This window comes from Centropristis striata, chromosome 14 (genome assembly GCF_030273125.1).
Source record: "Centropristis striata isolate RG_2023a ecotype Rhode Island chromosome 14, C.striata_1.0, whole genome shotgun sequence".
Taxonomy (NCBI): Eukaryota; Metazoa; Chordata; class Actinopteri; order Perciformes; family Serranidae; genus Centropristis; species Centropristis striata.
This window is the reverse complement of record NC_081530.1, coordinates 27,942,295-27,969,371: the sequence shown is the minus strand read 5'-3', so window position 1 is coordinate 27,969,371 and position 27,077 is coordinate 27,942,295. Positions and strand designations below refer to the sequence as shown.

At 41.6% G+C, this 27,077-nt stretch overlaps 1 protein-coding gene across 30 annotated transcripts in view; it reads right to left on the bottom strand.

Annotated features, from left to right (window-relative positions):
- The window catches only part of clasp2 (cytoplasmic linker associated protein 2), a 66,672-nt gene extending 39,896 nt beyond the window's left edge, over positions 1-26,776 (bottom strand). For 20 of the 30 annotated variants that reach the window (XM_059350502.1, XM_059350503.1, XM_059350504.1 and 17 more), the window contains exons 1-7: positions 25,624-26,776; positions 19,022-19,100; positions 14,785-14,888; positions 13,362-13,453; positions 11,273-11,348; positions 9,451-9,548; positions 5,457-5,527 (exon numbers count right to left, since the gene is read on the bottom strand). In XM_059350502.1, the coding sequence (XP_059206485.1) occupies positions 5,457-5,527; positions 9,451-9,548; positions 11,273-11,348; positions 13,362-13,453; positions 14,785-14,888; positions 19,022-19,100; positions 25,624-25,821 (718 nt within the window). In that variant the 5' untranslated portion in view covers positions 25,822-26,776. Of the gene's footprint in view, positions 1-5,456; positions 5,528-6,181; positions 6,479-9,450; positions 9,549-11,272; positions 11,349-13,361; positions 13,454-14,784; positions 14,889-19,021; positions 19,101-25,623 lie in introns of those variants that run through there. The other 10 variants (XM_059350506.1, XM_059350509.1, XM_059350521.1 and 7 more) reach the window with 2 other exon arrangements.
- Between the last annotated feature and the right edge of the window lie 301 nt (positions 26,777-27,077).

Below are 27,077 nucleotides of genomic sequence, written 5' to 3'. Positions count from 1 at the left end.
ACAATTGAAAATGTCAACATGCAACTAAGAGTATAACCAGATATATTCTGAGGAATCGACTGACTTCACAGTGAGCCTGTGTTTGTGCTGATCTGCTGTTAATCTGCAGGGGAACAGGCAATGTCACATATTCCCACTCAGAACCATGTGACGGTGTGCAGAGTCGCATGCAAAAAAGATGACACACAGAGAGATGACTGCAACGTGAAACATGAGTAGCTCTGCAAAAACTGGAACAAAAGCTGTTAAAAAGCTCATGACTGCAACAGCTCCAAAGTCAATGGGTAGAGGTATGTGTGTCAACAGAAAAGTAGACTATGAAACCCACAGCTATCCCTGCAAAAACCTACTATGTTCGACTGAAGTTTATCTGCATGTAGTACGAAAAGGTGCTTATTAGGAGGCAGAAATTTTGTCGACGAAACAATACACACACACAATAAAAAGCATCAGAACACAATATAGTAGAGAGGCGAATATTGCCACACATCTTCACGTATTTGATAGTGTAATTATAGGTCAAATCAGTGCAAAAGGGAAGGAATAAATGCAGCATATATGTGAAAGATTTTATCTTATTGGAAAAATGTCTTTCATACTTCAGTGCAGTTTTATTCTGATCAATAATGATCATGTAGTTGTAGGCATTTATACGATGATCAGATGTTTCACTTTCAGCCATCCAGTTGTTTCTAAGATGAAGAAATAAAAGAGAAAAGGGGGAGGAAAGACAAGAGTGGGAGACACACTTGAGGTTTAGGCCCATATTCTCCAAAGACAAGACTGACTGCTCCATTTCCAGCCAAGCTCCGAGAAAAAGAGCTTCCACACACACACGCACACAAAGTTGGGATAAAGCATAATATTCACAGGAAAGCTTTGCCATGGCAACCAGCCTAGCCTGGAAACGGGGTCATGGTTTCCTTTGCAGAGCTGGAGACGCACTGAAGCAGAATGAGCATGTCTGCGAGAGAGAGTGTGTTTGTGTGTGTCAGTCAGTCCCTGTCAACACTGAGGTACTATGCAAGCAATGAAAGCTGCTACTGATGGTCCGTTTGCAAGGCACCAAATATATCTGGGCTTGGACGTTAGTAGGTGTGTGTGTGTGTATAACAGGACCAAATGACATTAAGTAAGACGCCATCAGCACTGACATCCTTTACATTCTTTCACATAAACACAAGCTTCATTCCAGTAGAGGATGTAAACAAATACTTAAATGTAAATTTGCCTCAGGTAACCGATCAATATTTTTACACTTTTATTTTGCTTCAGTTTTATTATGCTTCAGTTTTATTATATCGGGCTCGGAGCCCTTTCCCGCATGTCTTCCCCTCTGTCTCCCCCTTTCAATCTGAATATCTCCACTATCAAATAAAGCTATAAAATGCCTAAAAAATATCTTTAAAAAAAAGACTGAGTTTGCTATTCACGTATTAAACATTTAAGTTTTAAAAATAGCTCTATATCAGGATAAACATTCTGCTTGTTATGCTATTTGGGGCATGCATAATTTATTAGTGATTTATTAAATTTAGTATATATACACAATGTAAGAATGATTTCTTGTAAATCCACTTGGATGGGCTGACGTACAGAACATTTCTGTATGACACAGAAATAAATGTAAGTAGTAGGTGAGTAATTATATGGTATTATAAAACGGCATGTACAAAAGTCATATATTTGGTCCGTATGTAACTGTACTGCCACACTAGATGACATTAAGCTGCGCTATGTAAAATTTTGAGAGGAGCCGTTTTTAAAAAAAGCAAGAAGGAGAATGTCCTTTTTCTGTTGTCACACTTGGGTACATATTTTGGACTATGAGGGAGGAAAATACTCTTCAAAACTGGAGTCAAGACAATCAGAGTGAACTATAACAGACCTTATATAATTATTTGTCCATAATTAACAATCCATGTTGTCATTGTCATCTGTCCACCGACTTGTTTCTCAAAAAAAAAAAAATCCTGGACAGTAAAAACAGGAAAGCTGCCAACACTGAACAACACACACTTGACGTAATATTGCTGTAACAGGAAGAATTTAAAGTCGGGGAGAAAAGGGCTGAGAATAAGAGGCTACTTCATTATGAAGTCACAGTTACTCAATGCATTTGCAATTCAAGCATTCGGTTTGCTTGGGTAGCTAAGGTGCGTAGTGTTCCATGTAACTGCGACTGATGTCCTGGGGTTATTTCAGGCCTCAGACTGCATGTCATAACTGCAACCATCTCTACCAAAATGTCCCAGCTCTCTTTCATGTTATTTTTAGAAAATGAAACAAACAAAACAATGAATCGCTAGGATATAGACATGCACTGTGTATCTAGACACACGCACAAACAAGGTACGCCATGACGGAGACATTTTAGGACACACAAGTTTCCCCTCTCACACACACACGCACACAGACATGCAGATGTAGCCTACATCTGATCCAGTGCACGTGGGGTGATAGTGCCTGGAGTTTAAGCTGATTTCAATCTAAAACCATATGCTGACAAGCCTTTGTCTGAGTGCCAGCATCCACAGCCAGATGAGATTAAACACACACAAACAAACATACACACACACTTACCATCGCCATCATCCCCAACTGCCATGGTTACAGTGTGTAATGGATAAAAACTTCCTGTTGTCAGTGTCTGTATTCGCTCCCCTCTCTCTGTTGTCCTGTTTGTTTTCTCCTCTATCTCCTTTCCTCTTTCCTCTCTCGTTTGTTCAATCTCTCTCTGTCTCTGTCATGATGAATCAGGGAGAGGCAGTGATAGGCACAGCGCTGGGACTCGCCTACTGCGAGGTCTCTGTCAGCTTCCTCCCTCAGTCCTTTGCCCTCCCTCCCTCCCCATCTCCTGTTCTCTCTGCAACAGCTGCCCCCAAACCCTTGGAGCCAACGCCAAGAGTTGGCCCGTATGAGATATGGGGCAAGGGCAAGTAGGAACGAGTTTGTTTGTGTGCGTGTACTTGTGTTTGTATTCAAAAGGTTGAATTCTTGTTCTTGTGTTTAGAGAAAGACACCAGCTCATGCTCACCTTCCTCTACCATTTTTTGGTAGATTACTTCAAAGAATAGAGCTGACTGTGAGCCTCGGGCTGATCAGTGTTACTTGTTGGGTGCCAAACATAAGTTCAGAAGGCAGGAAGAAGTTGGGGAAACGAACAGATTCCAACATTATTTGCCTATTCAACAGAAAGATTCAAATGTGCTTTCTATGCGTAAGAGTCAATTCAGTTTAGTATTTTTATGCAATACACAAAAACATTTGTCGACAGAAAAAATGAGGAATTTAATCTTGTTTTTTTTGTTGTTGTTGTAGAAATAAAACCAATTTAAGAAATTTTAGCATATCACCACCCAAGTTTGCTATGAATATCTGTTCTTGAAAAATGCCCAATTTTATTGGTATCACTGGTGCTGTCACAAGTTAATTAATGGGCAGAAAAATGTCCTCACTGCAGTGTCCCTAAATAGTTGCACATTACTCTTCTGTTGAACAACTAATCAACCAACCACTTCAAGAAAAAGGGATGGTAAATGATATAGACCGTAAGACCGGATGATTAATTAAGGAAATAACCATCTGATTGATCAATGAAAAAACCAAGGCAGGGATGAGAATGCATCAAGAGTTCACATTTGTGTGTGATTCAACCATCCGTGGCATGATGAGCTGCAGCAGCAGAGAACAACCAAAGAAAGAAGCTTAAGTATACTTGAGGTAGCAGCGAAGGCCAAACAGCCAGGCACGCAGCCAAAGTTCACCCTCGTGAGCATCTGTTGCCACTTTCTCCTCAGGTCTACTCGGGGAGTTTTGATATGCGGTCAGAATGCAAAGACGATTTGGACGACAGCAATGTTTACTCCCATTATGTTTCTCCTTCCATTATAAATGAAAAGTCATCGTCCAAAAATAGTCAAAAAATTATTCCATCTAGATAATAAACAGTGCTTTCATGCCCAGCAAAGCGCATGACAGAAGAAGACAACAACACAGAGTGAAAAAAAGACATCACATTATCATTTGATCACAACAACTACATAATCATGGCCCCAAAACCTTGCTCTACACCCTTGGGAGTTTTAAGTTAAAAGTAACACTCCTACCACCCCTCCTGCTGCCACCAGAGACGGCATCATAGCAACTACACCAACTACACGCCCTGAGCTCTTCTCCATGTCTCTCCCTATATTTCTCTCTCCAAGTAAACAGACTACAACAGCCGACCAGGCACAAACCGCTGCTGTCGTTTTCAGATAGATCGAGACTATGACAGGGAGCCTGGAGTTACTAATGACAATGACAGGCTCAGCTTGACACCAACAACAGACCCAACTGACCTCCCAGAGAACATACTCAACTTTTCCTCTTTTGATACCAATTCTGATACCTCAACTCTAGGCGTCTGCTCATACCAAATAACAAAACCAGTGTCCTCTATTGCCCAAGTTTGAACACTGTTCTGTGACTGGAATAATTTCTATACAAAGTGACATTACGTCAGTGCACCAAAAACGGATTCTGCATATTGGATTGTTGCATCCACATAAAGCATTTAAGTTGTTGGTGGAAACAGCATAATAGAAGCTAGAGGTTGCACTCAAACAGAATTTACACCTCTGAACGTGTGGGTTCCCTGCAATCTGTCTTGGGAATTTAACTCAGTGGGTCTGAGATGGCCACTCAGTGTGGAAAGATTAACTCATTGAACCTCTCCCCAGTGCTGGCTGGCCATGCACATTTCCTTCACAGCATTGGACCACACCAGATGGGGCCTACTGCTCCTGGTGCAACTGTCAACTGGGCGACTATTACCAACTATCAAAGGAGACCGCTTTGTCGATCATTATTCAGTAAACACTTTTCACACAGACAATCATCTATTGTGAAAATCACAATTCCAGTACACATGCAAGAAGGGAAACTTAACAGTCTAATTTGTGTCAGTAAATCCCTAAAGGGGATCCACCTTTCCAGCTTTTATATTCTGAAAGGTGAAAACACAGAGAGAAACATTGCTGTAAGGGGTGTTGTCGATACCATTTTAACTTTCCATGGTCAAACAATGCAGGTTAAGCCTGAGGCTCCAAGAGATCCACAGCAACATACACAATCTACTGCTGGACAATAAAACCCTCAGCAGCAGCGCCTTCAGCTCAGGTCCAGCTCAGCCAGAAAACCCAGAATCTCTCTCATACACATACACACACATGCACACACACACACACACAAAGATTAAACCATTAATCCTGTTAGGTCCTCTTACAGGAGCTCATGGCAACAAATTGACACAACCACAAGAGCACATGCAGATATAGACACGCACAAGCAAACACCAACACAAAATACCTGACAACAATAAAATCTTCTTGGCAACATGACTAAACTTGGTGGCTGTTAGAGGCCAATACAACTGTGGCAAAAGAAATGAGAGAATGAGAGAAGGTACTGACCGTGACTCGGGCTGAGAGCCATGTTGCCTGAACTCAAGGCTTCATCAAAACGAGTGAATAACGTCTGTAACCTAGAAAGAGAGAGAGAAGAAGAAATGGTAAAGCATTACATTACAAAGCTAATGAGGTTACTATAATTGCAGAATTATATACACCACAATTAGACAGAATTAGGAGCAATCATCTTCCTTGACAGGAATATGACAAAGAAAATGCGCACACACACACAGACACACATTTGACCTAGAGAAAGGCAAGGTACTTTGAATCCCAAGTGAAAGCATCATCAGCTGCAACATGTGGACAGCCTACCCGCCTGTCTGTCTGCTTGTTATAGGGTGGGTGTGTCTATCATGCCAGTCACACTCTGCAGCAGCAACATGACAGGAGACAGACATCCTACTCATCATCAGGAGCACAAAAATACACACAAACCCAAGCCAGATCTGCTCAGTCATGAGCTGTACAGGAAAGACTGTCTACATATTAATAATGCAAAAATCTATCCAAATCAGACAACTCCATTGAAATTCAACGAAAATAACATAGTTGCACATATAATAGCCTAAAAAGTCTTCTGCACGCTGAATAGTGTCCATACACATTGGATAAAAAAAGACAATAACACAACACATACACAATGATGTCCAGTAACGTGCCCTAATGTCTCCTTGTCAAAAGGTAAGCCATGGCTGTGAGGTCACAAGAATAAGAGCAATACACACCGTCCTCTGTCTGTCTGTCTTTTGGTGTCTGAGTGCCGGTCCACTACCAGAAGACTCCTGACAAGTGACGATTAGCGTTGCAATGGGCTCCTCGGCTGTGCAGCGTTTTCACGTGCTTCTCTTCCCTTCATTAGTATTCTAATTTGCCCGTGCAGTTCAGGAGTAGCCCAGCCTTTAGTCTTCTGTACTCATTTGCCTCAGAATTTCCCAGTGGACTAATTAATAGGTTGCTGCGCAACGTTGCATTAGCTCCCATGCTAGTGACATACTCTGGTCCTCGGCTTCTCTCAGCTCTTTGTATCCAACATGGTGCAGTGGCTCCGAGAAGGAGGGAGGGAGGAAGACAGGAGGAGGGAGGGAGGGCGTGAGAGACAGAGAGGGAGCCAAACAGCGAAGGACCAAAGCATGCTACGGGCATACGACAAAGCACCACCTACTGTCACACATACGTACTGTATGCTGAGCACACACACCACTGAGTAATCTCCACAGTGGTATAAAGAGTTAAATCTCAGGCAGGGTCTTTGCGTGCATGTGTGTGTTAGACAAATGGGCCAGTTTGTGTGACAGGCAGCGAAGATACTCAGTTACCCTTTACATAACCTCCCTCCCATACCCAGACCGGCACACACACACACTCGTCAGAGGGGGAGGGGCTGTACAGCTCGCGGCAGACAGAAAGCAAGGCTGCTCCTCCCCCGTCTACGTCTCTCCTTCTCACCCCACTTGCCTATATTCCCTCCCACCTCCCTCTTCATATCTCTTAATTCCACGATTCTATCTTCACTCTGCTTACACTGAGCTCTCAATCTGACAGAGCCACAGACCGAATGTCATTGAAAAAGGGTCATCTCGACTACAGTGGATATTACACAACTTTCAGGTAGCTCGTTTCCCTTTCCAACAAGAAATGTGTGCATGAGGCAAGTCTACTGAATGTATTTGACCTACTTATAGACAGTGGTCACAGCTTAATCCCATGTTATTACTGTTTACCACAAAACAAAACTACAACAATATTTCTATGTCACTGTTATACCATAGCATTTTACACACTTAGAGAAATACTGCTATAAAGTTACGTTTTAATTAGTAAAGAGTCATTTAAATGATGTTTAAAGTTCAATAACAGCACTGATTGATAAAACTCCCATCTGTAACAGAAGTAAACAAAAAAAAATCAGGTAGCATCTGGCTCACATTCAATGCAAGAGGGGACGAGCTGGGTCATGATTCTCTGACCCATCCAGACCAACTTCCAGAGCAGGTTTAATTCGTGTCACTGTCGATCTGAAAGAGGTCATCAGGTTCACTGTAGGATGAGTGATGTCCTCTGACACCAGCTAACATATAGTGTGTGCAGTGTTTTGCACTGAATAATGACCACAATAACTGACCTGAAAGATGAAATTAAACTATTTTCCAACCCTGCTCTGAACAGACTGGGCCCCCTTAGGGGACGAACCTAATTTTGGGGGGATAACTTTTCTTATCATTCAACTGACACAGTTTGTAAACTATATATTTTAACATTCATTACCAGGCTGAATTTCAACAATGGTTTACTTGGGTATAACTCTTACTGACATAAGCATTACAGAGGCATTCAGTCCATTCAACCCTCATTGACTGTGACCTCCATTGGGCCCCATCTCCAGAATCAGAAGCAGCCCATTAGCAGCACAGCTGAACAATATTGGAATAAACTGGGGGCTCGGCCTTGCTATACATAGAAAACTTAAAATTTACATTTTTAGAACCTCTACTTACAGCGTCTCGTCCTCTCCTCTTTTCTCTGTGTAAACAGCCTGCAGTTCAGTCAAAGTTTCACACAGAATTTAATGTTTTTTACAGGATCTACTTTGTGTAAACGGGTTATTTTTGGCCACATTATATGAAATATGATTTTGATTCAATGTATAAAGCTTAGATTTAGAGCTTACATATTTTTCCTGACAGAAGTGCTTATCACACGATATGTTCAAGGACATTTGAAACTGCGTTAATAATTTCTGTTTTTACAGTTCCTGGCTATGATAAATGGTGTAACTAAATGGTGCAATTTGCTAAAGAGAAAACATGCCTTTTAAAACACCCTGGTAGATTGTGCAGTTCAGCAGAATAAAACTACAGGTTTGAATAAAATATCAGGATCTTATCCAAAAGGGACGGACGAGGCTGAGACCAAAATCTCAAATGTCTCTTGGAAAATTTTTGATAGTGCAGGTGTCACAAACAGCTTAAGTCCAGACATGTCAAGGCTTTTATGCAGGCTAATCCTGTTAGGAAACATGGGTTGAACATAATTCCTGAGTGTATTGAATATAATAAAAGACAGTACTCACATTTTGTTCTCTCTAATGCTCCCTCAACCTTTCTACCTCTTATTCTCGGCCTTCTACATTTCTCTTCATTATCTGATGCAAGCTCTGCAGAGTTGATATGTGATCTGGTCAGTAAGACCCTGGCCGCAGCCCTGCATTCTACCCTGCAACCATATACTAACACAAACACACTGGGGCACACACAACTTCCACCTTGCCTTCATACCAGCGGTCCAATAAAACCAATCCATGACAAAATGTATCTATATTTTACAAATGTCATTGTAATTGTATACTACATCTACAGAAGAATAGCAAGCGTTGGTTTTAAATTCCTGCATCTGTCAGATCTCTACACATAACAGACACACACCCATCTGCATAAATCCCACATACACAGACAGTGTGTTTACACTGGAGACAGGCTTAATATGCGCAACACATGACACATGGCCACGGCCAGCATTCACAGACGCAAGACTCATACTGAGCAGTCAGCACACAACACTGGCTGCTGCTGAGATAGAGAGGGGGTCACTGTGTGCTTAGAATAACCCTCAACCCAGCACATGTAACCAGGACGACCAAAGAAGGACGAAACCACTCATTGGACCTCTTCAGATGACATGAACACACACATTCACTTTCTCCAATTTTTCCTCAACTCTGGTACTCCAGCCAACGCCTTTGTACCCCATCAGCCCCCCTCCCACCCTCCTCCCCCGGTCAGTCAGCATTGTGCTCTGGATGAAAGTGCCTCTCTGTGTGTGTGAAGGGCAGAGTGGTGCATGGTGTGGCCTGGGACAGACTGAGTGCCAAGGCCACGGGACCCATAGGCCCTCTACACAACTCATCCCCTGCTGCGCAGAGTACACACACACAAAATATAACCAGTTCTCACAACAAAAGAGCTTATCAATGACTGATACATGCAAAGTAACTCACCGTGCAGCAGGTAGTCCTCTCTTTGCCAGGTCTGCTCGGACCCTCTCGCCAACGTGACGATAAACATCCACCAATGCTGTTATGGAAGCCTCACGTACCTACAGAAAGCAGACATTAACCAATTATAAAGACACACACACACACACACACACACACACAACTTGCACTTATAAACCACGTAAAATGCCGTGATTGTAACAATTACATTCAATTTTCTTTAATAAATCCATACAGACTACACACACATTAAGGGTTGCAAATGTAAACACATTAAAAAACAAACCCTTAAGGGCTGTACTCATCCCCCTAATGGGAGAAACCTTATTTGCTAGTTATGGTGAGAGCACTGTGGTGATTTGGTAGTGGGATGCTGTTAGACGGATTCTCTGCAACAGAGGGTGGGCGGGCCTTTTGAGGTTTTTGATTGGTCGGGACAGTATGTGGGTTGATAATCATTGGGTAGACGAAAGGAGCAGATTTCAGCTTTGGGGTGCAACTCCACAGGAGGTTAAAACGAACCTCTCTCTATCCCTCTCTCTCACTCCAGCACACACATATTCAGCTAATACTGCTGTGTGGGTTAATGGTTGGGTGTTGGTGCTCATGATTCAGCAGTGAAGAAGCGAGGTGGAGGGGGGGCTGAACAGAGCCCATCTCCTCACTAATAACAGTAATAATCATAGAGCTGCTCTAAGATGCCTGCCAGCACACTCTGGATGCTGTGAGCTAAACCATGAGCGGAGATTCAGATTGATAGAAAGTAGAAACACAAGACCTGTACCCACTCACTAGTGACGGGTACTGCTAGGATTTTAGCCACACTACTACTCTTATTGATACTCTGCTGTTGCAAACGTAACCATTATAACATAAATACAAAGTCACAATATAAACCCAATAATATCAATACACTCCACAGATATCAGCCAGTGTCCTCTATCCTCCCTCTGCTGATGTGACTCACTGCCTGCAGACACTGCTGCTAGAGGGAAGAGGGGCTGTTTTGTCTCAGCCAGCAGCGTAGTTTACGGGAATTTGTCAAATTTTAAGAAACGTGGAAAACTAAGATAAACAGACTACATACTGACAGCTTTTGTTTAAGCTTGTTTGTAACAATTCATTATCTGCCGAGAGAGCATGCTGTGGGTGTGTAAAACACAGCAAGAGTGGATGAGAGACTGCAGATTGAGCAGATTCAAATATGCTTTTCTACACATTTAGTTATTTATGCTTGCTGAACAGGCCTATTGGCTCTTTGCCCATATAGGTTTTATTGCACCTACAGTGAAGAGTATAGTTTGAGGAAGCAGTTAATGAATTACACAATAACATTAAAAAGTACTGATAAAAGAAGCAGTAAGGTCAGAGCTTATCAACACTTTGGTTTTAATAATTAACGCCTGGGCCTGTTTAGCACTGGGTTTCTATACCCATCCCTTACACACACAGAAATTACAGTATAAACAGATACAGTCATGGAAAAAAAATGTAGACCACGCTTGTTTGGACAAATATAATGTTAACAACAAAATATCTCATAAGAGTTTACTTTAAGAGCTGATATCTAGCCATTTTCCATGGTTTTCTTGATAATGATTTTGGTTATTATCAAGAAAACCAGGGAAAATGGTTAGCTATCAGCTCTTAACTTAAACTCTTATGAGTTATTTTTGTTATTATATTTGCCCAAACAAATGTACATTTAGTTGTACCAGGCATTAAAATGAAGAAATTGAGGAAAAAGGGTGGTCTAATAATTTTTTACATGACTGTATGTAGGCATGCTGATCATGTAGCATATTGCTAAAGTGTTGTCTCTTACCTGTGGGTTCTGGTCTGCAGTCAGAGAGCAGAGATGAGGAACTAGTTTACTGAGGCTCAGTGACTGAGCTCCATACCTGATAGAGAGCCACAAGAAGACAAGGCAATGAGAGGGATGATATTTATTCATGATAAGGTAAACCAAGTGGAAAATATCTACCGTTTAATGAACACAATGCTGATCATTCATAACAGATTTTTAGGAACAAGGAAAACACTTCTATAGTCACAAATACACCTGAAAAGTCTACTTTCCCTCCAAAATTCAACATTTTAACTATTAAAATCAAGATGTCTGGAGCTATGCAACCATTTATGTGCCACAATTGACTTGGTGTACACAGGCATAATGGATAACTGTGTATGCTTGGTAAACACCACTATCAGATAGCAGCTTAACATTTAGCACAACAGTGTCACTTTTCATTAACAAAAAGATGCTAAAATGAGCACTGCTATTCTAACAGCACAGATTTGCTGTGTGTGGGTAATCTGACGGTACACTACAACCTGCACAGATCTGAACTGCTGTCAAGCTGCTGTGAAACAAGCTGAAGTAGGCAAGCTTCTGTCTATATGTGTGTTTGTGTTTTGCAATGAGCTTGCAAAATGCAGATTAACTAAAGCCCCTTTTTCATACACATGTGCGAGCTTGACTTTGTTTGACTCGGCGTGTCAGCCCAGCACGGCAGGGATCTACATCTCGAACTCAACAGGTGCCCCCCGTTTGAAGGTGTGTCTGTAATTGATAGTGTGCTTCTCTTTAGTGGATGATGCTTAAAACCAATGCTCTCTTTATCTGCATTTACTTTTGCTTTTGGTCAGCTACATATCATGGATTTTCAGGCTGATTTTGCTTGTCATCTACCGCTTACTGCTTGAAAAAATGGAGGCAGGAGCAACAGAGGCTATTTAAACATGTCACTGAAGTCACTTAATGTGACTTAGTCCACCTAACATCACCACAACCTGCTTGGAGGCAGTCAGGCGCTCTTGACCTGATTCTGCTCCATCTTGGGCACAACTCAGTACAACTCAGTACGCTAAATCTGTTAATGGAAACGTAAATCCCACGGCATGGTTTGCCTTGTTGCAGCCAGAAGCGCCAACAGAAAAGCCCTATAAGACAGCGGTGTCCCTACAATCTGTGTGGGATTCTATGAGAAGAGAAATCTCTAATAACCAATTGGAGGAAATGTAAAAAAAACGATTTAATTAAGAAAGAGTGGATATGTGCGAGACAGAGACAGACATGTGCATAGAATACGTCATAGGCCATACATACAGCCCAAAAAGGCAAACAATGGGGGGAAAAAGTAGCTAACCGTGTGACATTATATTAACCACTGACAAGTCACAATGGGAGAAAGCAGTTGTGAGAAAGGTCGAGTTAAACCAAATTTAATCCATTTTCTTTTATTTTTCCCAGATACAATCTCTTTAACCTCCTGTGGCTACTGGAAGAACATCTCTAAATTTTACCTCCAAGTCCTGCATCAGGCCAAACAGCTGAGCATGAGACTGTGTAAGAGTTTAGGTCAGGGAGAATCAGTTTTTTAAATCTCTCTGAAGGCAACTAGCCAACGTGTAGTCTTAAGGTGGTTTACATCACATGACAGAAGCGGTGGTGCCATTCACGGCACGTGTGCCCACTCTACAGAGTCACACTAAGAGTTAAGAAGATTAATCCTAGAGACAGAGACTGTGTGTGTTTCCTAAACAAAATGGAGGCATGCTCATGGAGAGTGGTAATAAAAAACACATGGGAAAAAAAAAAAAAATCAGCCCGAGTGTACAGAACATGAATTATCTCATCCTGAAGACAGTGTATGATTAAGATTGTAGATTCGCCATCAGAAAAAAAAACATTCTGTATATAATTAAGGAATCAATTAATTGGGTTGTTGTAAGTACAATTGAGAAATTCTGCATAATAACAATGTGTCTAATTTACTGTAGGGACGAATGTATGCGCTTCTGCCCATGAGATGAGAGAAAATCTGCATACATTTAATATAATTACATTTTCCATGTATTCTTTCACATTTCACCCTGGAAGTGATACAGAAGTAGAGAGGGAAGTCACTCACGTGCTGAGCGTGGCACTGAGACAGAGGCAGATTCCTTCTCGACTGCGGAAGTTCTTGTGTTTAAAACCAGGAAGTAGCCTTTCCCAAACGTACTGGAAGACGAAGAAGGAGAGAGGGAAAAAAGGTAGGGATGAGGGAGAGGGCGAGAGTGACAGGAAGACAGTGTTGGTGTGAACAAGAATAGTAAGGCTGTCCAGGCAGCTCATCGGGGGTTTGATCAGACTGCAGAGGAGGTTACAATCTGTGGAGATGTGCATGTGTGCTGTTGGTATGCAATACAAAGCAGAGTGGAGATGAAACCTGTGTAATTCCTTTAACACCCAGGAGAGGGAGCACAACATAGAGTACTTCTCAGCTGGAGTGAAAATCTATTGATGTGAAGGTGGCTGTTATTTGTCTGCTGTCCCTGTTTTACATGTTATCGTGAATCCTTCAGAATAACTGGAATAATCACAACTGATCTAAAGGTTGCTCCTTAAAACAGCACACAGAAACAAACAATGAGACAGTCTTTCACAGTGCAACCTTTCATCTCATCAACAGTCTGTGCCTGAACTTGAAACAGTCCTGAAGCTATTTTAAGGATCGACATCTTAATAAGGCTGGGCGATGTGGCTTATAAATAATAGGTCAATATTTTTAGGCTATGCCACAATACACCATATGCATCTCTGTTTGAGTCAACCCTTTGATGAATATAATGATACGACTGTGATCATTCTAGAAAACTAATGTTAATGTAGAGGGAACACAGCATGTATATGGGATTTTAGAGGGCTTTATTTTGAAATCCCACATCATAATGTCCTCATATTGTCTGTGTGACACTCTGAGTTCATCATTTTTAGGGGAATTGGACAGTGGGATGTATTTATAATTATTTAGACAATTAAAATTAATTTTGTTTTCTGTAAATATATGTTAATACAGTATGTTTTTAAAATGATCATTCATTTTAATTATTATTTAATATGTATTAATATTTATTTCTGTTTATTTATTGTTAATTATTTAGGTATTTAAATCAATTTATAAATGTGAAACTGTGAAATTCCTTATCACCTAATGTTCACCAAAAGGTCGCCATTATTTTGAAGTCACTTACATGCTCTTACTTTAATGCCTAGTATACACACAGCAATTTTTTATCCTAATAAAATTGTTACTAGTATTATGGTGCACAGTCATATAGAACACCCCAAAGTCTTGTGGCAAAAACAGAAAAAAATCTAACAAAATAAAATGAACAAGCTAAACTTGTTTTGATGTCAATCATGTTACATGTAGTGCTTGAGATCAATCCCTTACAATAATAATTTGGCTGATATAGTGGTTTCAATCTCTATTTATATTACAGATATAAGAGGCTTTTCCTGGTCCTGAGGCTAACACTTTTATGTGCATGCCTGTGTGCGTTTCTCACCATGGGCGAGGCAGTCTGCTCCATACAGCGCAGGATGAGAGCTTGGCTGTTCTCCCTGACCTGGTCCTTTCCATCGCCCAGCCTGTCCACCAAAGCTGGCACGACTAGAGGCAGAAAAAGAGGCAGAGAGGGTAGGGTAGTGATGAGTGTCAATGGATGAAAAATGCAGTTTAATGTGAAGTATTAAGATCAAGTAAGGGAGAAATTAGGCCACACATGATGCAGAGTCTCCACTGGATTTAAACGCCAAAGACAATAAAGACTGCCCCCAAGTGGAGTGCTCTTTAAACACATAAATACACAAAGATATGGGTTTATCAATAGTTACAGTCTGTGGGTGTGTGAGAGGGAAAGACATAAAAACTTTTAATGTGAACACTTTAGCAAGACCACCATCGAAACCAAGGCTCCGATAAGACGAGGGGAAAGAAAAGACAGGAAATGAGAAATAGACCGTAACTAAAATAACGTCAAGATCATCAAATGCTCTCGTGTCAGTTCCACTTTATCTAACACACAACTGCTCCAGTAGCACGGCCTATATAATGCAGTGACGCAGAATTAAGATTAAGAGCCTTTAAACGCTGGCATTCAAGTGAACTATAAGGATTTTGGCAACTACACAAATGTTTCAGATGGTTCCTTTAATCCTCCATGAAATGTGGAACAGAGTTAGAGGAGGGCCCTCAGCTTTAAGTGTATTTTCAGCTTCAATATCAGATGAGCCGCTACTTGACAGATTTTTATCTGAAGACTATTTGTGGGTGGCAATATAAATAAACAATTCAGTGAAGCGATGGTTTAAAAGGACAAGTCTGGTGGTGTTAAATATTTTTCTTATTATCCACACATCCCATGAAAACACAACTGACAATGACTTGATGTTATAAAGAATTTTCTTCAAGCCTGATGTATCTTATTCCTCTGTGCCACAGACTTCCATTGTTCTCCCAAAAGCTATTAAAAACACATCAATTAGCAAAAATGTTGCTACTGCAGTTGCTGATTTGGAGAAGTCGCCGCTGGCTGAACACGACTTTGGCATTACGTATGAGGGCAACAGGGTGCCGTGTGTGCATGTGTGGTTCGTTTACTGCGGATGAGAATTGATAAGATTTTATTGATACCAATGGCATTATTGATTCTCCTTATTGGTCCCACTCTATATTGATTCCTTATCTATGCCTGATCGGTTTTCTGTGCTAAAAGTAGACCTAGAGTGTAGAAACCGAGGACAACAGCCTGTCCATCAAGGAAGCTACACTATGAATGTGATAAAAGTGACATTTGGATTACACTGTTTTCAATAAAAGATTAGCAACAAGAACGTTTTCTAACATAGATTATTTATGTTTCTAATTGCTTAAGATTCAACAGTGAATGTTTTTGTTGGGTTATGCAAGTACTGAAAAATTCTATACAACGAGTAGGTAGTTTTATAGGACGCTAAAAAGGCTTTTGAAGCACGTTCATATTAAATGGTTAATTCATAAATAAGTATGACTGAATTTCTGCTCATCCACAGATAGTGTGATGAAGGGCTGAATGTCGATATAACAGTTTAGTAATAACATTTGTGATTAAGACCTTGTTTTCCTGGTTCAAGAAGGGGGATAATTCACAAAATACCTAATAAGTAACAATAAAGGAACATCACTTTCAGCCAAATTGTTATGTTAAATATCAGCATTGCTCCAGAATTTCACAATCAGTTCATCCTTGCTCACAAAGTCGAATAATCACAACATGTTATAGTTTAAATGGCTTAAATGTCAAAACCCATGAACACGTTTAAAACAGAAAGAATGCCAAATGTGATGAATCTTTCCCTGTTTAAAGATTAAATGGAAAACTTTCTGAGTTACACAAAACTCAAAGCCTCCCTTTGACATTCAGTCAATGAGATAAAAACAAGACACAGATTAGCATCAACACACACACACACACTCACACGACACACACACACTCCTAACCACATTCCTAGTTCAAAACTTTAGCATGGAGAGTGATGTCATCTGTCCCTTTTCTTGCACTGTGCGCGCGCCTACATTATGTTACCATAACAGCTGGTTGCCTTGGCAACAAGGACAATACCCTCAAACAGAAAAAGTGACAGGGGGGCATTGTTGCACACAACGTCATCTACTGTAGTAAGCACGACAGCACACACACAAACACACTAGATGACTGATTTTCATCTTTTTTTAAACGCTCAAACTGGCACACAGCTGCTGGTCCAATCACGTCATTTTGATGTATTTATTGCAAACAATAAAGTATTATAAAGTCAAAGTACAGGCTTTGTGTGATCTGTAGGTTTCACTTCCACTTCGCATTTGGGAGTTACTTTGCAACATGGCCAACTGCAGTGTCAAAGTGCGCACACACACACACGGTGTAATGGCAGCAGCCCTGAGTCAGTCCTGTAGATCAATACAATCCCTCATTCTCAATGATCTCATCTTCCTCCCCTCTGTCTCTGTGTGTGTGTGTGTGTGTGTGTGTGAGTGAGGGAGAGAGAGAGAGAGTGTGTGTGTGGGAGGGTGCAGGGAGAAGGAGAGAGAGCACAGGAAAGGAGAGATGGAAGTCAGATGGAGGGAGGGAGATTCCAGAGCCAGCGGTGGCTCAGAGAGATGTTTTTACCATCATCTGAAACACACACTTGCACACAGAGCCAGGCTAAGGCACCGTCCTAGACAGTGAGCGAGATGCAGTGTGTGTGTGTGTGTGTGTGTGTGTGTGTGTGTGTGTGTTTTTCTGTGTATTTGTGCGATGGCAGACTTTGCACAGTGTGACAGGTCCAGTCATCCCAGGAACTGCACTGCGGGACTGAGTGTGTTTGTTGGTGACAAGAGCCAGTCTGGCTGACAAAGACAGCTGGTGACACCTTCAGTGGACACACACACATACACATACACAGGCTGGCACTGACATAACACACATACACACAAAATCTCATACAAGATTCGGCGTATGAGGTCATATGAATGTGAGGTGTGGTTTTGGGGTGTAATAGACTGAGCTACAGCATGGCAGACAATTCAGAGCCTAAATATAGAGCCTAAAGGATGTACTGTATCGTAGAGGCGGCAGTGCCAGGCTTTAGAGTAATGCTGCTGGTCTGTCTCAGAGGAACCACAAAGTGGAAGTGAGAGACAAAATGGAAGGACATAAGCCAGAGTGCTGAAGAGCCAAAAAAACAATACACAAACAACCATGCTTCATGTAGGAGTTGTGTTGTTAAGTGCAATTTGGTAAATGGTACTGATTTTTGCCAACATTTTCCACTTCAGAAACTACTTGGACTCAAGCTAAGAGGGCAATTTACCGTAGCCTTCCCCGTAGCCCGAGGAAATGAAATGAAATTACTTTATAACCTGTTTTTCATGGAAGTGAACAACAACAACAGAAAGTGTAGCTAATGTCTGACAACAGGATCTTAAAGGTTTGCTGTCCATTTCATGGCCAAGGAAATTGTCACAAAACATAAAAAGTGTTTGTGTGTACCATAAAGTTGTTTTTACTTCAGCATTTCAAAAGAGAGCTAATAAATGAATGTTTATGTCCTTTCTGTGCAAGCGTTAAAGAACAAATACAAACACTTAATTAATGAAGACATTTTCTTATATAAACAGCCGGCATTGTGCAGAGTTTACACATTTAGCACACAACAGGAGATTGACCGTGTCAGACACGTTCTTACTTAATGGAAGTACTCTGTTTTTTTTTTGCGAGGGGTGGTGCCTGGGTAGAGCGTGGAGGAGGCAGGACAAGATGCAGTGTTATGTTTACATAGCTGGATCGTCATTGGTTCATAAACAGCTGAGTGTCTTGCTGTTCTGTGAATCTGTCTGACGATCCTGGACCGATGTTCCAGGATCTCATCATCTCGACTAAAAAAATTGTCCCTGGAGTCTTAGTGTAAATGACCCTTCTGCTTCACCCTCGGATGGGTGTACACTTTGAGCAACGCACCAGTTGCATGATAGAAACACCTTACCTCACCTCTTACTTGCTTGCTGTGAATCAATGTGAATTCAGTGACCTGCTCTATTTCGCACATGGGCTCAAATCAGACTTTCTACTAGGGACCAAGCAGGATAATGTCTCTTTATTGTGGATTTGGACATTTTTGTTCTCACACACAGCTCATCCAGGTAATGTCTTTCACTGTAACCAGAGCAGAACCTAAAAGGAAATTCAGGTTGTGGGATAGGTTAAAGGTTAAATATCTCACCTGTGCCCAGATATCCTTTGAACCGCTCTCCTATGCGGTCAACAAATGCACCACAGATGTCTATCCCCAACAATGCCACCTACAAGAAACAGAGTAAGACAGAGATACAGGTTATAGTGGGTCATACAAAATAATTATACACACTTATTACACAGTATGCCTGGCGTCAGGTATATGATATTTCTCAGCAGTTTCACAGTGCTTCTCACGTGAACAAACTGAGTGCAGTGTCACCGTCTGCTCACACATCAACCTCAGTGGCAGCAGTGATAGGACACATAAGCTGAGGATTAAAATCAGGGTGCTCTCATTGCAGAGGTTTTAACAACATTTTAAGTCAGATCTTGGCATCCTAAATGGATAAAAAAAATGCTGAATCAAACTTTTTCCTGACTCAGCAAACAGCAGAGTGTGAAGGGTAATTCTGCCATGTTCAACGAACCAAAGTCTCTCCTTGCCTCGTTTTAAAAATGCAGTAGTATTTTATTCTAGTCACCCTGCCAACAGCTTTTTAACCAGTTTGAATTCCCAGATCTGGGATATCTAAATGAGCCTGACAGTGTGAGACAGCGACACGAGTACTGAACCCAACAGAGACTGGCAACGGCACATTACAGTTTTAGTACAAACAGGGACAGATTTGTACTGAGCCACTTAAGAGTCAAGTGGAAAAAAAGTCAAAAATAAATACTGAGGTGGAAATCTGAGCATTACAAAAAAGTAGCATCCAAGATGAAATAATACCACTTTTATTCTGAAAGCCAGATATTGGAGCACTTATATATTTACCATCCTATTATATATATTTTTTCTACCAGGGAACCTCTGACATGGGGCTGGATACAGACTGAAGGAGCACAGGACAGTACAAAGTGCAAAATATTTACTTTGAGCTTTTCAGTTTGTCACACAAGTTTAACATTGTAAAATGAGCATAAATGCCACATTTGACGTATAACACCATGCTGTATCAAAGGTTGCTGTGTGTCAACAGCTGTGGCACTCTTCATTATGTAACCCTGTTGTGCCCTTTATTTGCATAACAGCAGCTAATGGAATCACACATAAACAACTTAAACTAGTCTCCTGCACCTCCTTTTGGCTTGTTTTCAGGATTCAGGAAATCTAGCCCATGACGGGAGAATCTGACCATCACAGGTCACTTCAGAGAGAGGGGGTTACTACTGGCTGTTCACTACAAGACTGTGAAAGCCCATGGTGGAAAATCCTGCAGAAAAAGTTGCTTTTGCAACATTGACAACTACTGCCTTGACTGCAAAGCAACCCCAAAAAAGGAAGACAGACTTATCAAGTCTAAAAGAGTGTCTGACAATAAACACAACAAACGTGTTAATATTGGCGAAGTGTTTCAGAGATTGAGAGAAAATGTTTTCCACCAGAGGGGATAGCTGTAGGAGGAGGCCAGTATATTCACATTCTGGCAGCTTTCTGGATAAAATATGTTGTCATCATGGTGATATATACGCAATACATTCGCAATGTCTTGATGTTTGTTAAAGTGACCCTTGGCTTTCCCTTGACTCATCTCTTGTCTATCACCACTGTGATTTGGCTCAATGGTAAAAGAAAAACTGGCTTGTGATATGACTTGAAGGGGGAAGGTAGACTGGATTTTTGTCTAGTGGTTAAGTAGAGTTTTCCACTGTGTTTCTGATTAGGATCACATCCCACACTGCGCTGTGCTCCTGGAATGCTTGTTTTGGCAGTGCTGCGGTAAAACCGAGTAGAAAAACGAAAATCCATTAAAACATTATTCTCCAGACTCCTCTGCCCTGAGTAAGGAGTCCGACTGCAGATTTTTCCCTATTTTAGTCAAAGGAAGAGCAGAGCTAGGTAACCGCACAAACAAAAAGGGGGGAGAATGTGGGCAATGAGGAAAAATACAGGGACAAAGGCCAAGAAATGGCAGAGAAAACAAAAATCACCTGGATAAATATGAGCTTTAGGTCACTGTGATGATGCCTTCACACTGACCTAATTAAAAGGGGGACAGAGGGAGGAAAAACAGCAGGAGGAAGATGAAACAGTACAGGAAGTAAGCAGGCCTGAGGCCTCCCCTCTCCACCCTCCTCCGCCCAGCACCCCAACAAGCTCGGTGCCCACAACCATATGGCATAATCACTAGGAGAGACACAGAGAGGAGGAGATAGAGATCAAGCGAATAGACATGCTTGCTATCCACCTTAGGCTGGAGAAAAATCTCCTGCAATCATTAAAAGTCTGATAAGGTGTGAGAGGAGGATGAGGGAGAAAAGAAATGGGCACTTGGGTTTTTTTCCAAAGTACTTAAAAACACCGGGGATGTGGACAAAGCGGTGTCCAAAAGGACAGAGCTGCATCTCTGGACAGCAAGCTTCAAAACATCATTGCAACTGAGGTATGCTGGAGAAAAAGCTGTAAATATTTAGCCTGGTATGAATGGTTCTTTGTGCAGACTCAGGTTGGTGCGTATGGTGGCTTAGCCTGCTAATTCACATACCATGTACAGGGTTTACTCTGGATTCTAGAGAGGCTTTGAGTGATTTAAGGGTCCAAGGCTCAAACAGAAACACTTGGAAATGGACAAAATGTGCAAAGGAGACTAGTGCTAACAATTAGACCATTAAAAAAGGTATATGTACCTTCCCACATTAAAATGCCCTATGTTATATAATTTGTTGAGTTGTGTACTTACATCATTTCAAATGTTTACAACAATTTTGACATCCAGAAAAATCTGTAACTTTAATCAATGTTACAGTCCATTTCCGATATGATGACACGGACTGTCTAGGTCAACTGTCCGTAACATTATATTCCCTTTGAGCATGAATCAGCGTTATGGTTGTCTGCGAGAAGCTGTCATGAATTTACTTTTAATCCAGTTTTAAGACACATTTTTACAACGCACTTTTAGATCTGGGTCATTTTTAATTAAATATGTTAACCGGATAAAAAGGTTTTAGTTTTTGGAAGTCTGGATCTTAAGCAATCAGAGAAACAAGCTAAGTAAACAGCAAATGCCAAACCGTGTCAGTGAAACCCTGATTTTTAATGTGAAATTGTTTTATTCAGTGTTTTTACCGGTTTTAATGACCAAGTAGGTTAGTTTCGGAAAAGTAGGAGACCTCTATGGACAATTTGGCTCCCTGCAAAAAAAACTTCCTGAATGTCTTGTTCTTAAGTTATCAGAAAAACAAACTAAGCAAATGTTAGTCAAAGCTCCACTTGCAGGAATCACCTGCTCCGTTTGTTTAGGAGAGGAGATCTCTATAGATAATTCAACTCCCAGTACAAGTCTCGTGAATGATGAGCACTGAAGAAATCCTAACCAGGAGAAGCTGACTGCAATTCCTAAAGTAAAACGCAAACCATTTGCTGGTTCCAGCTTCTCAAATATGAGGATTTGTTGCTGTTCTCCCTTATATACTGTGTACTGAATATTTTTGGATGCTTGTTGGACAAAACGATGATAAAGGATGTCACCACAGGCTCTTTGGTGCTAACTTTTTTCACTTAATCAAATAGATTTGATGATTATCATGACAACAAAACAATCAACACATACATTGATAACAACAACTAGATGCAGCTCTAATAGATCCTTTTGGACCTCGAAAATGTTGTTGGGCTGCCTACTGGCTTGCATAAGAGTGAATGGAGGCCTATGTAAGTTCAAATCCCTGCTCAAGCTGTGTTACTAAATATATACTCACTTTCATCTGTGCTGTCACTGTGCAACAGGTCAACACGAGGCAAATTGCTGTTGAGCAGACCTTTGTGGTCAAAATCAATGGCAAAACGTGTTTTTGTTTTGTGTAGTGCCAGATCACATTAGTCTTTTTTATTGGCCCAGTTGCATTTAAATTATACCAGGACCTTCCCTCGCCCACAGCTCGACTGAGGGTGGTGCCCAACATTACTAAGGATTTTGGCAACAGAAAAGGGAAAGAAAATCTTTATTTTCTGTATTTGAGCAAACTGCAACGAGCATGTGGAGTTCTTCTCCCAAGTACTAATCTACTGATAATAAGGCAAACAAAAAGGTCTTAAAACTGCAATAATTTTCTTCACTGGAAAGTTTCCATTATGAAGCACCTGCAGGAAGAGTTGAGTGTACAGGAACAGCTGGCAAACACAAAAATAGTTTCATTGTTTAAAAGAGAAATAAGAACACAGATATTAACACCAGCGTGCTTATGTAGTGTATCCTGACGCCTGCACTGTGAAGGTTTGCATGTATGATAATCAGTCATCTGCCTCTGCTGCCCATAAATTCACACACATTATTTATGCCCTTTTGTTTAACATAAGTGCAGAGGCCTCTGTGATTTTGTGAGAGCAAAGCAAAAGAGAGGAATGTGCTGTTCTACCAATTTAGTGAGTAAGAAAGAAGGTGAAAATGACTCATTCTCAAAAAAAGACCAAGACAAGGACACAAAAGTCAAAAAAAAGATCAAGAGGGAAGGGACAAAGAGGAACTTGGGTGCGACAGTCGCCTTCTCCAAACATTTAATCCATTTATGATCCTGAGTTGTGTTTTCCGCTTATGGACCCTTGCCCCATTCTTAACTCCAGTTCTGACCTGCAGCGGAAGAGTTGAAACGGACTCAACTTTCGGAGAAACGCAGTCCATCGTCACACTGCGGTGGCGAAACACGTTACCAACGGGTTGGTGAGGGAGTAAAGTAAGCGTCTCTGCCTCTTGCTGCCACAGGATGATGGCTTTAAACAACTTTTGTTTAGGAAAGTTTAAAAACTATGAGGGGAGAAAACCAAACACAAGCACTTAACCCAAGACTGCTCAGGAATTTGTGTAACATCTAACTACATGGAAGCTTGTTGGAGTAAATCTTTGGGGAATTTGGCAGCGCGTCTTGTGAAATGAGCGAAGCTGCCTTTAAGTGTGGTTAGAAATGACAAGATCATGAAAACGTTCTGATGGAAAACAATAATAAAATATAAAAATCTAGTTGTGTTCATTGTGTGGTTAAAGTTCACAACATAACATTGCATAAGTGGATCTGACACCACCGCACAACCCAGCGGCTAATCGTACCATTGCCTGATTTGGTATGAATGCAGCCTAACTATTCTCCACTGCTTGTCAACTCTGCATCATCTCTACATTCGTCCCTTTCTCTGTGCTGACTCAGCATCTTGCTTACAGCTAACTCCTCCATCCTTTTGCCTGACAGGAGGCCAATCAGAATCACTAAAAGCCTGCTGCTTGAAGGCCTCTGGGGATCACTCGCTCTCACTGCTAGACACTGAGCTCAAGTTACTGTATGTGTCATCCACATAAAGGAACAAATCTGAACAAAGGGACACGCTGGCTTGTTGTGGTTCAAGTGGTCACTCATTTGAGAGGATGCAGGAAAACTGCACCCTGTAACTACATTCACTACTGTCCAATACCTGCAGCTAATAATTGTCAGTGACAGAAAACAAATGTTCAATACTTGAAATTAGTGTCGGTAATTAAAAAAGCAGGGATGGAAGCCCTTTAGCAACCTCTCTGTAAATGTAAATCAGATCAAAAACTTGTTTTTGAAAGATTGTGGCAACAAAATTACAACCTTTTCAAATGAAAATTTTCTACCACCAGAAAGATGGACTGAGAGAGGATGCTTTCTTTATGCTGAACACACATTTTCCACTTTTACGGTCTTGCTGAGTCCTGCATATAAGTGCAGACAATTTTAATCTGTTCAAAATGAGATTTTGGAGTCAAATTTCGGCATGCCTTGAAGAAACATTTCAGACTGTTGTGACTTGCTGTCTGGATCGGTGTGATACCTTGGCAAAAATGTCACATTCCTGCTTTTCACAGATATGGCTGTGTGCAAACAAGGCCACCACACACACACACACACACACACACACACACACACACACACACACAGAACATGACGAAAAATAAAATGAGAAAATATAATGAAAAGGAAAAAAAGATTGAGAGAGAGTGAGTCTGTCTGTGTGAGAGAGGGAGAGAAAGAGAGCGAAGGATGAAGAGAAAGCGTAGGGTACAACAATGAGTCTGCTAACCCCTCCCCCATCTCATCCAGTGCTACAGTAGTCTACAGTCCTCACAATGGTCTCCCCTCCATACAGACACACAGTCTCAGCCAATACAAGAATATAAACTCCATCAAACCACAGGAATGCCCTGCAAGTGTTGCACTGTGTCACTGGGTTGACATTGAAACAAATCTGCCCCTTGTGATTCAGAAATAGACTACTAAGTTGTACAAAAAAACACACATAGCCTTCAGCTTTGTCTAGGTTTGGTCAGTAGATGTATGAAACTTGAATTTTCTTGTTTTTAACATTGCTGTGGTCAGGTAAGAAATGGGGCTACCAGATTGATAAGCTTTGTTTCAAATGAAATCAGATATCCCTCTGCATACCAATAAGGTGATGACAGCTCGTTTTAAATACCTTGTGTCTGCTAAAGTTTGTCGCATTGTAACTAGCCTCTTGACGAATACCATAAAATCCCCATTACTCCACGCTCTCTTCCAGCTCAGTGGGTAAACTAGTGGAAAATAATTCATAAGCAGGCCGAGAGGATGACTGCTGTGACACTGCGATACCCTCACCTTGAAATTGCTGGAGTTCACCCATCCCGTCAGCTCGTCTATGGTCTTATCCAGCCGGGGTTTGTCCTGCTCCACGTCCGCGGAGCGTTGTGGGTCACTCAGGTAGTCAATGAGGTCCTGACCGACCTGCAACCTGCGGGTGACATCTTTCTGCAATACCTGCTGGTAAAAATAGTCCATGTTGTCATGATCCTCCATTGGGCACTCAGTGCCGTGTGGCCAGCCACTGGAGCCGGCCGAAGACAGGAGACTGTGGTCGGTGTGAACTGTAGTCCCGTGGAGGGGCAGAGAGACTGTGTGGGCTGGACTGTGTCTAACTGATGTTGGAGCATCAACATGCAACCCCTTGTTTAAAAACGGATTAAAAATAATACAAAAATCATCCCTCAGCTCAAATAAAAACCTCAACTTTGTATGACAAAGACGTAAGTTAGCTCGCTAGCTTCCTTACAATACACCGTTAGCTGAGAAATTAACTTAAAACTTCGAGAAAGTTCTGGAAACGTGGAAATGTAGTGGACCCCAGCAGGTTCCTCTTTCCTATCGAGGCCAAAACAAGCCAGCAGCAACCCTGCTTGGCTAATTGTTATGCTAACAAAAATCGCAGCTAGTCCGTTAGCACAGCAGCCTAAACAAGGATAGAGCGTTAGCTTCCCGTCAGCTAGCTCGGCTAGCTAACGTCAGTTGTCCGCAGGCCTCGCGCCTGGCTCCGCTCCGCTCCTCTAGTCCATCACCAGCGGCTGGAGGTCCGCTCCGCTCCCAGCTGTCTACTCTTCTTCTGCGGTGAAGTTGCGCTAAACTTCCACAATAAGGGCTTAGCTCCCAGTCCCGCGGCAACTGGTTTCTCTTTAATCCAGGAATAATCACCGTTGCCGCTAAACCCGTTAAGAGGCGCTCAAAGCTGCGCGCTGCCGGTGACTGCGGTTCACCAGGAGGAGCAGCCGATCAACGATCAGGCCGATGGGTCTTAAGCACCGCACAGCTAGCCAGCATGATGCCTGATGTAAAATCATTATTCATCAAGTGGATCGCACTTGCGCTTCAGTAGGTAAATAAATACACTATTTGAGTAAAATTGCATTCCGTCATTAATATTGTCTCGACAGTTCATCTTTCCTGCAACAGAGACATGAATCAAACAAACCGCACTGTTTGTGTGGGTGTGTCTGCAGTCTGCACGGCTCTCTGCTGGCATCTAGCGGTGTAGCTGCGGTGTAGCCTCTATTCAGTTTGCCGCAGTTTGTTATAAAGCAATAGTTTACTTACTGTGTTCACACTGGAGAGCTTGGTGCTAGCCAAGTATTTATGATGATATTACATAAAATAATATGAAAAGGTGTGCCTTGGAAATAATTGTTTTCAGAAATGATGTGCTATGTGGCAAAAACGTTTGGCCACATCTGGTCAGAACTGTTTAAATCTGCTTCCCATTATGGACATTCTACCACACAACT